The 10,637-nt window shown below is 52.7% G+C and overlaps 2 protein-coding genes across 2 annotated transcripts; one reads left to right on the top strand and one right to left on the bottom strand.

Moving 5' to 3' along the window:
* The first annotated feature begins 1,182 nt into the window (after positions 1 to 1,182).
* LOC136485776 (uncharacterized) lies at positions 1,183 to 4,045 on the top strand. The gene has a single exon (XM_066482615.1). It carries the CDS (start codon positions 1,442 to 1,444, stop codon positions 3,815 to 3,817), a length of 2,376 nt encoding a protein of 791 aa, XP_066338712.1. The 5' UTR covers positions 1,183 to 1,441; the 3' UTR covers positions 3,818 to 4,045.
* Positions 4,046 to 7,073: 3,028 nt separating this feature from the next.
* Positions 7,074 to 9,256, bottom strand: LOC136485775 (aspartyl protease family protein At5g10770-like). Its single transcript, XM_066482614.1, has 2 exons — positions 8,800 to 9,256; positions 7,074 to 8,700 (listed from the first exon to the last, which is right to left on the bottom strand). Exons 1-2 carry the CDS (start codon positions 8,930 to 8,932, stop codon positions 7,427 to 7,429), a joined length of 1,407 nt encoding a protein of 468 aa, XP_066338711.1. The 5' UTR covers positions 8,933 to 9,256; the 3' UTR covers positions 7,074 to 7,426.
* Between the last annotated feature and the right edge of the window lie 1,381 nt (positions 9,257 to 10,637).

Genomic DNA, 10,637 nt, shown 5'->3' with positions numbered 1-10,637 from the left:
GTGCCGGCTCTTGTAGCCACGAACCGATAGTGATAGTCCTGTTACTACCGGTTCAAACCACACTGATGCTACAAAGCATGGCTATTGAGTTCCCTGTTGGCTCCATAAACAGGCAATGAGATGGTTGGTCTGCGACCGACAGTGATGGCAGGTGTTTCTTTGAGTAACGCATCTATTTATCTTGGCTACAATAACACGCCGAAGGATGGAGGCAGATCTTGTAGAGATCAATAAAATGGAGAAGACAGTGAAGCTAAGATTGTACTTTGAGAAAATTTTCGGTGCCATGCCACACAGAAATGTGGTTCGGGTGGTGGTGGGGAATAAAATTGCATGGATCCGGGGTCCAGTTCTCTCACGTAGACCCCTACCATGGATATATAGATGACAAGCGTACCTGAACACACGACTGATCTACTTGATTTAAATAAGGTAATGCTTAATAAGTCTGTCTACTACACAACCATGTGTTTTATGTAGTTTCAACACATAAATTTTTTTCATCATAGGATTAAGATCCAACAGCCTCCACCCATCTTCTACCTCCAGCCTTCAGCTTCCACAGATCACAGATCACAAATTTTTTTCTATGGAAAAACAAATCATAGATCCACCACCAGTAACTGGGAACGGCGGACACTGCTGCGTATACGTAGGGACTCTGGTGCATGTAGCCGTACATTGCCGTCGGCGTCTCTGGTTTGGGCTCTAGGCCACAATCGAGGTTGACGCCGAACAGCCGGAGCTTCCTCGACGGCGCCGTAGGTGTGCCGCTGCCCTCTTGGCGTCTGCCTCACCTGCAGTCATGGATCGGAAATGGCGTGAGCTGACATAATCTCTGCTCTTTTCTACCTTTGTTAGCATCGCATCAATCATAAATAAAGAGTCAAGAGAGAGGGAGAGAGATATAAAAAAATACATGTGTTTTTTTTGCTAAAATATATGTGTGTTGTATCGTATTTCTGATGCTTAATAGGACACATCCAAGGTAGGGTTGGGTCCATGGGAGAGAATTGGACTCCGGGTCTATACAATAATCTTATTCCGGTGGGGGCGGACTCAGCAGGAGAGTTTAGCTTTCCCCTGTTCAATTCGGCTCGTACAATGTTCCTTGTCTTTTATTGGACCTTTGGCAAACATAAAATTAAAAAGAAACGACTTAACTGGTAGTTCAATTTCCATCAAGCCGTGCTCATCATGGAAGATGCAATTTACGCCGCGGCACTCCAGCTGTCCAGCATCAGATGCAAAGGAGATCGATCGAGCAAACCTTGCCGCGCTACCACGCAATGCCTACATTCTCTTCGGCTTCGGATGTGAGCTTTGCCCGCATGCAAAGACGCTCCTTCTGCATATATAAACTACACGATGGGCGTTCATGGTGGGTGCAGGCTGAAACCATCCATCACTCGCGCGCCCGCAGTATCAGGTAGAACGTACGATGAGCAACCAAACGAACCATTATGATCTTCTTGTGCAGCACTTTTGCCAAAACCCAGAAATTGATAGGTACGCTGCTAACCTCACGAGTAGCTTCACCGATCAGAGCAATGAGGTCTCCATGGTGGCGGCCTCCGTCATCATGTTCCTCCTCGCCGGCGTCTTCTTCAACCTCAACCTCTTCAGCCGCTTCTCCGATGTCAGCGCCATCCTGGACCCCAGAATCCGCATCCTCATCTCCTCGGCGCTCTCGCTCTTCCTCCCAGTCATGTCCTACCTCTTCTCGGAAGCCAAGAATGTGAAGGCCGGCGCCGGCCGGGCGGCGGTGGGCCAGAAGTCCGACCTCTCTCTGCGCGCCGGCGTGATACTGGTGTGGATGCTCCTCGTGGAGCTCCTCCGCAAGAAGGTGGACGAGATCCACATGCGTGGGTACTCGAGCACAATCCAGCGCGCTGGGCGCGTCATCTGGTTGGGGAGCTTGGTCTTCTTCAGCTTCCAGAGCGCTGGCCGGAAGGCTGTCTTCGGCATCCTCTGGATCCTCTGCGCCGCCAAGGTGGTGCAGAGGATAGCCTTTACGGAGGTTGGCAAGCGGTCGTATGCCCACGGCAAGAATGCCCGGCTCATCACCTCCTACATGTCTCGGAGGGCGCGGCGGCGGCGAGAGCAGCAGCAGCAGCACGTCATCGTCGAGCACGCCGGCGGCAGCGGCAACGACCCAGGTGGAGTCGGAGTCGGAGTCGGGGACGACCTGCTAAGGACGTCCGACTTCATCGTGATGGGAGAACAAGAGCTCATCCTGGAAGCCACTGCCGATGGGTACAAGCTCAAGGACATGGCCCCTGGCACCGTCGTCACCGTCGGTAAAATCTGGCGTCATCTGAGCATCGACATCGACCCAGACCAGCGGCTCAAGCGGCTCTGCCTCTCGTTCGCCCTTTTCAAGCTGCTGCGGCGGAGGTTCGACCACCTGCCGGTGACCAAGGAGGAGACCCAGGACTGCCGTGACCTCATCTTCAACGGCGTATACAACGGTAAGGAGGAGATGGTGGACGCGGTGTTCCAGGTGATGAACATGGAGGTCAACTTCCTCAGCGAGTACTACCACTCCGTCATACCTGTCGTCTTCGCCAGCCCTTTCTTCTTCCTCGCCAACTACTTGCTGCTTCCCGTAGTGGTGCTTGGCCTGTGCCTCATGACCGTCGTCCTCTGTGGCAACGGCAACGCGCGCTACGCCTTCCGCAGCATCGGCAAGGACAACTTCGCCATATCATCAGGTCTGGTCAGCACGACCGCCTGCCTCCTCCTCAAATCCTTCAGGTCGCCGGACGCGTTCTTCACGACCATCGACTTCTTCGTGACCTTCCTCCTCTTCATCATCTTCTTGTACGAGGAGATCTGGGAGTTCGTCGTGTTCCTCCTCTCCAACTGGTTCATGGTGTCACTGCTCTGCAACTACGTGGGCAGGCCAAACTGGCTGAGCAGCCCCACGTTCAGTGGCATCGTCCGGCGCATCCTGTGGGTGCGGAGCAAGATGAGCAAGCCGGCCCTCAGCTTCAAGCAGTTCTCCGTCCTCAACACTCGCTGGCCGCTCGGCATCGGAATGCCGTCCATGCTGTCGTACCTGCTGCGGACGGCACCGGTGCCAAACAAAGCCAAGCACTCCATCATGGAGTGCATCGTGAAGCATAGCCTTGACGGCGCCCCTCCTCTGAGCAACGGCCAGTCCGTCCTTGAGCGCGAAGAAGAGGAACGGCCGCTCTTGCTCCCGGAGCAGAAGCAGAGGCTGGCCGAGCTCCGGCGGGCGTGCGACAGCGAGAGCGTTGCCGAGGTCATCCTCACATGGCACGTCGCCACCAGCCTCCTCGAGGAGGCGTGCCCGCCCAGGAGCGGCAGCAAGGACGACAGCAGAGTGGCGACGAGGCTGTCCAGGTACTGCGCCTACCTCGTGGCCTTCCACCATGAGCTCCTCCCCGACAACCCGGACAAGACGGAGAAAGTCTTTGAGGCCATGAAGGCGGAGCTCAAGCGCAAGCTCAGCTGCGGCGCCTACTACTTCTTTCGCTGGCGTGCAAGGCTCCAAGTCATCGCCGGAACCGGCATGGCGTCGGCGCATTGGAAAGACAGCAAGGAGGTGGTGCATAACGGTGCCAAGGTGGCAGATCTGCTGCGGGAGTATTGTGACAGCGATCCGGAGAGAACCTGGAAGCTATTGGCTGACTTTTGGACGGAGCTCATCGTCTACATGGCCCCGTCCAACGAGGTGGAGCGCGTCATGGGCCATGAGAAGGTGCTAGTGGAGGGAGGCGAGTTCATCACCGCGCTATGGACTCTCACCACTCACACCGGCATAACCAGACCCAGCACTGCTTCTGAATAGTGCGTGCTTCTATCTGTGTGCTGTGTTTTTAATTTGACCAGTGTTGTCGTCTTTCTAATATTTTGCTTGCGCCGCTGTGACTGCGGGTCTGCGACTGTGTCTGTTGAGCTATGGTGAGCTTTTGCCTTTGATGGAGTGAGTTTGCGTTTGTCCCCACCCCCCATATGTGGTTTTGACCAGTGAGTGTCTTTGTAATATTCACAGGATATTTAATTATTTCTCACATTTAGTGGTGACAACTCTCCAGATGCCGGTTCTAGAAACGTCCCTATATACGCATGCCTTTACTGGTGAAACAGTTTTTTAAGCTTTAGCTTCGTCACTGAAGCTAAAGCTATTTTAAAAAATATATCGTAAAATAGCTTTTCAGGTAAGATACCAGAAACAAAGCTAAGAGACGTTAATATTTTCAGCTTCACCCATCTTCACTGTTCATATGAGTGAAGCTGAAAAACAGCTTTTGTGGAGATCCTATTTCATCGAGGCGTGTTTGGAAGGAGAAGTTGAAAACAACTTTGTCAAGCTAGGGAAGAGTCCCTACCAAACAACCCTATATAGCATAGGAAAGATAGAATATTTACATTTTATCCAATGTTTTTTTCGCGTGGCAACCAACCCAAGTCTGGCATGTAAGAACATGCGAAAGGACCCTTATGCCCCTGACGGCCTGACCTCTCCTTTCACTTTAGCCGCCTGAGCCTCGGCGTTGCTGCTCGCTCCTTGGTAGTCCACCTTAGCTCTGTTGACAAACAGTAGTACGCAGATGGCCTCTACGTACCTGCTCACCACCAATGGCAGGGGCACCGTCTATAGGCTCCTCTTCCCCTGCCCGTGTCAAACTCAAATTCCCAAGAGCTGCGCTCGTGCATCCTACTCATAGTGTAAACAGTTGTGGGTGATTCATTATGCCGAAGTGGCGAATAATCAACCCGTAGAGAACACTTCATCCTTGCTCGAATCAAGGGGGAGGGATACCCTTGCGTGGGTGCTCCAACACGAGGACTAGTGGGGAGTGACGACTGTCCGATACCTCGGAAGACATTGTTGTGTTCCTTTTCCTCTCTTTACATTACACATTTACATTTGTAAAATTACTTTGATTTCATTACATTCATAGAATTGTCATCCTAATGTAGAATTGGAACTAGGTTGCAAAACTCTTTAAGGGGTAAGATAGAAATCACTGTTAAGCAAAAGGCACTACTACACAAACTTTACTGGAGGCGGGCGTTTTCGGTTTTCCGTGGCGGGCAAAGCCGTCCGCCGCGGCCTAGAGGCCACGGTAAATCGTGGCTTAACCGTGGCGGGCGGCCTTGCCCGCTGCGGTTAACCGATTTACCGCGGCGGACGGTGTAACGAGCCCGCCACGGTAAATATACTTTTACCACGGCGGGCACGTTAGGATGCCCGCTACGGTTAATCATTTAAAAAAAACAAAAAAAACCAGGAGCCCGCCGGCGAGCCCGTTCTCGAGCCCACTGGCGAGCCCACCGGCGATGGATCCGGGCTTCCCACGGCTGCAGATCCGTTCCGCTCGGGGAGGGAGAAGAGGAGCAGCCGGTCGGGCCCCAGCGTCTCTGGAGAAGCCGGCTGGACACGCCGACGCCACTGCAGGGCCGCCACCACCTCGCCAGTCGCTCGCAGGGGACCACGCCGACGCCTCCTCGCGGATCCCCGTGCCTCCTTGCGGATCCCGCCGCGCCGTGGTGGAGGGAGGCCGTCGCGCCGACGCGTCCTCGCCCGCGGTGGTGGAGGTCCCAGCGTCGTAGCCGTGGTGGATCCCGGCGTCGTGGCCGTGGTGGAGATCCTGCCGTGGTGGAGGGAGGCCGCCGCGCCGAACCGTCCTCGCCCGCCGGATCCGGCCACCGCGCGCCGCCACCGACCGGATCCGCCTCGGGACACCGTCACCGGCCGGATCCGGTCACCGCGCGCTGCCACCGGCCAGATCCGCCTCAGGACGGGCTCGTCGTTGCCGTCCCACGAGCCACCGCGCTCAACGCCCCGCTCGAAAGAGAGAGAGGAGGGAGAGGGAGGGATCGGTGGGAGAGAAGAGAGGGAGGGAGAGCGCCGTGCTGGTGGAAATGCAGTGGAAGGAGATGGTGACGGGAGGAGAGAGGCTCGCGACAGGAGAGGAGTGACTGCGGCGCTATCGGTGGAGAGGAGTGAGTGAACTGAAACCCTAAACTCCTAAAGTGCTCATTTTATATGGAGACCAGTTATTGTGCCTCGCCCTGGGCCTGTTGGGCCTCGGCCTTTTACCGTGGCGGGCATTATAGGATGCCCGCCACGGTAAATCGATTTACCGTGGCGGGCGTCTTAACACGCCCGCCACGGAAAATACATATTTTCCGTGGCAGGCATCTTAAGACGCCCGCTACGGTAAATCGGTTTACCGTTACGGGCAAAAGTGCCCGCCACGGTAAATAAAAAATGCCTGCCGCGGTAAATGGTGGCATTTACCGCAGCGGGCGAAAATAGGTGACCGCCACGGAGTGCAAAAATGCAACGCTGCGCATAATCTTTTGTGTAGTAGTGAGGGGTGAAATAGGCTAAGCAGTTGGATTTAATATGTTACGAAAAATGTTAGATTACCCCAATTATTCACTCCTCTCTTGCCCATTCTTCCAGTTGGCATCAGCGCCTCGTGCTCATTGGATTATGCTTCACCGTCTAGAGCAAGATATCCGGTGGGATGGACCCCCTCCGGCAGATCACCGTGGACATGGCACAAGTTTAGAGCTGGCTAGCATGGCGTCCCCATAGCTCACCTTGGACATGGTACAAGTTTTAAAAAATGCAAACCAAGCTACACGCAGAACATTCAGTTCTGAGAAGAAAAGAGTAAAGCACGCGCGATATGAAGTGTGAAACTTGTCAAGTGGCAGCGCACTGCACTGTGTACATCCAGCGGTGGAACCAGGGGCGGCCCAACACGGGCGGTGCTCCGGCCCCCACAATGCAGTGGAAATTTATTTTAATAACCCTTAAAATATTTCAATTTAAAACACAACAAGAAATCAGTGGACCCACTTTTTATTATAATATTATGATTTTTATTTATTATGAAATACTAAGTATATACGTAGAAACATTGAAAAAAAATGAGACATACACTTACTTACACACACACACACACATATATATATATATATATATATATATATATATATATATATATATATATATAGAGAGAGAGAGAGAGAGAGAGAACTACTACTCTGTAGCTGGCTACAAAATAATTTATTTTGTAGCCACTTTGAGTTACGATAATTACTATGTTAATTTACGAGATTATAGTAACTTCTTACTAAGTGGTTTACTATAACGTTATGGTAAATATCCCCATGTGTTATAGTAACTCAACTATCGTAAATTAGTATATAAAATTATCGTAAATGGATGTGGCTACAGAATAACTTGTTTTGTAGCTGGCTACTAAATATACTCTCCATATATATATATATATATATATATATATATATATATCATACTTAGAGATATCATTATATTTGTCCGGCTCCCTTAATCAAAATTACTGATTCTGCCACTGTTTAGGTCAACATTGTGTCCCGGGGAACGCAGGCTTGCACAGTAGTTGTGGATCAGTTGTCAGCACGCGCCACGCCGGAATCCTACAGCCATGCCGCCGACATCGTACAACACCTCCAGGGTCCTCTGCTGCACGTTGCCAATGATCCCCGGGGTGGTGTCGTCATCGTTGGGCGCGAAGGCGAGGCAGCTGTACTGCAAGATGCCCGAGGAGTGGAGCTCCACGGTGGCGCCCCCATCGAAGACGAGGGCGACCCTAGGCAGTTGGACGCGGCGGACGCCGGTGAGGTTGAAGCAGGTGTCGAGTATGCTGAAGGGGCGCGTGAGCCGGTACATGTTCATCTCGGCCCTGAACGCCGCCCGCAGCGCGCTGTACGCAGTCGGCGGCAGCCGGGTGATGATGGTGCCCGAGTCCATGATGGAGCCCGCGGAGAACACGGAGGGGGGCACGTCGAGCCGCCGTCCGGCCACGGTGATGGCCTGCAGGATCACGACGTAGAAGGTGGGGATTTTTCTGAATCTGCGCATGGGCGTCACGGCAAACCTCGAGGAAGAGATGCGCGGCACGCCGAGCGTGAGGAACCCGGTGTGGCTCGACGCCCGGGGGAGGCAGTAGGAGAAGACTCTTCTCCGGATCTGCGACACCAGAGACTGCGCCCCACCGCCAATCCCGAGGATCCCGTCTGTCCGGTCAGGGTCGGAGAAGCCCGGCTCGGAGTGGCTGCAGCCGAACGTGAAGCCGCCGCTGACCACGCCGCCGGAGCCGGAGGAGGTCATCGTGAGGGTGTCGGAGCTGTACGTGCCGGTGGTGCTGGAGCCGTCAGTGTAGTTGACGGCGTAGCCGCACTGACCGCCTCTGGAGCAGCCACTGGCATACTGAGCACCGAGCCGCGCGCAGGCTGGGGAGCCGCAAGGGATGGAGGCGAAGGTGGACGACTTGCTCGGGTCGAAGACGGCGTCCTTCTGTCGGTGGCACGGTGGCACCGGGCAAGGACGGCACTGGACCCAGGAGAGGTCGGAGCCCGTGTCAATGAGCACGGTCTGGTGGACCGCCGGCGTGCCTAGACCCACGGTGACGACGTACTCCAGCGTGTTCACTGAGGTTCCAAGCGCGGTTGGGACCATCACGTCGTCGACGACCTCCACCGCCCTTCGGACGATGTCGTCGACGCGGAGTTGGTCCCTGCGGAGAACAATAAGGCTGCTGGCCAACGTCGTGGAGGTCCGTCGTCTACTCCTCCTCCTGCTCCCGGCGGAGTGGGACGACGACGACGGCGAGCACGGGCCGTGCCGGTGGTGCAACAGCAACCACGTGACGTTGGAGGGCGGAGACGCTGCATGCATTCGTTCGAGTCGATCATCACAGCCAAGTTAGTTACAACAATTTGAAGGAGGAGTGCGAGCTTCCAATAGCTAGCTAGCAGCATTCTTACCCCTGAGTCCGGAGCAGACGCCGCGTTGCTTGAGCGAGTCTCCATGGCGAACTTCTGCGTGAGCAACTGCAGAGTAGTAACTGGCTGAGGGTAGGAGTAGTAGTAAAATGGGCAAGACGGGTACCATTGCCATTGGTCGTCTCGGTCACTTGACTGATATGGTTATTATGACCTTACCCGCCTACCTTGCTTAATCACATGCATGCATATGCATGTCACGAGAACGCTGGAACTCTATATATCCAAGCAGCATGCCCACTGCCGACACATCTGCGCTACGTTGCGTACCAGCTGGGCAATGCAAGCAGACACTACCAATACTTTGGATCTTTTTTCGCACACGAACAAATAAAGCAAAGCAGATGCTTAGACAAGAACATGAATTATAGAGAAAGAATTGCGTGGAGCCGGCGTGACGCGTGTCTACGGGATCAATCGCACGTTGCGAGAGGCCAGCTCGTCGGCAGGTCTTCACGCCACACGTAGCAGCACCTCTCACGATTGACTCGTTGATCATCTCTCAAGAATCACCCATCACTCATCGATCACATATGGGCACATAACATATGTTCGCAATCTCCTCCTCGAAGCTAGGAAGGTCCATATAGAGTTATCAAAGTAATTATGGGAAATTCTGATGTGCTGGAGACTTTGCAAGGTGATCATCTACCAAGGGCCCTTAATGGTGGATATTTGAAGAAACACTATCGGAGCATATGGCAAGATACTTAGTTTGCATATGGCCGGTAAGTGAGGTTATGACTGTTACTACTTTTATGGCCAATGTTCTGAATATTTACATTGACCTCGGACTATATATGCAATTGTTACACGTAGTTTAACCAAAAGGCAACGGGAGCATATGTTGATGCCCAAATTGGGCATCGGCCAGCAAAACTAGCTTAGCCGGTTTGACAAGTCGGCTAAGCCGATGGGCACAGACCAAAATTACATGGAGGTCTGACTACGTAGGTACCTTGTTTTGGTACATACCTTAGGCGACCAGTCTGTATGGTTTGCCAACCAAAACTATCTAGAGGGCAGACCGCATGGGCAGTCGGCACCGGTGCATCCCTGGCAGACCTGTTATTGTGATTCGCCAACCAAGAAACGGTTGTGCTAGCGCCCGGACGTCTGGACGGACGTGCGTTCCTAACGTCCACACTTGCACTCCATTCACGTGCCCTCATGGGGGTTCACATCTGTCCGAACGTCGCCCGTGCCTCCTAACGTGGGTCCCTGTAGCAACACCCAATCTATTTTTGATCTATTTTTGAAACATCCAGATAAAACATTTACGACAGACATCTGAAGACAAAAGAAACACTTGAAACATGCGTTTGAAACAGTTGTAAAAACACCTAAAAACACTTGAAACGCCATTGAAAAACATATGCAACATCCACATAAAACACTTGCAACATATGTCTGGAACATATGCAACATCCAGATTAACACACTTGTAACATACGTTTGAAAAACAGATGAAACATTTGGAACATACCTCTGAAACATACGAAATATCCCGATCTACTTTTTGCAACATGCATATGAAATACTTGCAACATACATCTGAAACACCTGAAACACTCGAAACATACGCTTGCAATATTTGCTTCCAAGCGCAACATCTACTTACTGCTTGGACGGATGGAGACTCGGTATAGGGCCAGCCGCGCACACCAGTTGTCGGTGTTTCAAACAAATACCAACTAGTCAATTTATAATTATTGCGCGTTAGGCTCAGATGGTGTACTAAAGGACACAAGGTTTATACTGGTTCGGGTAGAACATCCCTACGTCTAGTCTGCTGCTGCTCGTGTTATTAGTACCGAAAA

The sequence above is a fragment of the Miscanthus floridulus genome, chromosome 10, assembly GCF_019320115.1.
Source record: "Miscanthus floridulus cultivar M001 chromosome 10, ASM1932011v1, whole genome shotgun sequence".
Classification (NCBI taxonomy): domain Eukaryota; kingdom Viridiplantae; phylum Streptophyta; class Magnoliopsida; order Poales; family Poaceae; genus Miscanthus; species Miscanthus floridulus.
Note: the sequence above shows the minus strand (reverse complement) of the source record. Positions and strands in the feature narration are given on the sequence as shown.

What these genes read in the sequence shown, in the direction of transcription:
- LOC136485776 (XM_066482615.1), top strand. Translation starts at nt 1,442, where the DNA reads ATGAGCAACCAAACGAACCATTATGATCTTCTTGTGCAGCACTTTTGC.
- LOC136485775 (XM_066482614.1), bottom strand. Translation starts at nt 8,932, where the DNA reads ATGGCAATGGTACCCGTCTTGCCCATTTTACTACTACTCCTACCCTCA. An exon ending in CGTCTGCTCCGGACTCAGGG is followed by an intron (nt 8,701 to 8,799) that starts GTAAGAATGCTG and finishes GAATGCATGCAG; the next exon opens with CGTCTCCGCCCTCCAACGTC.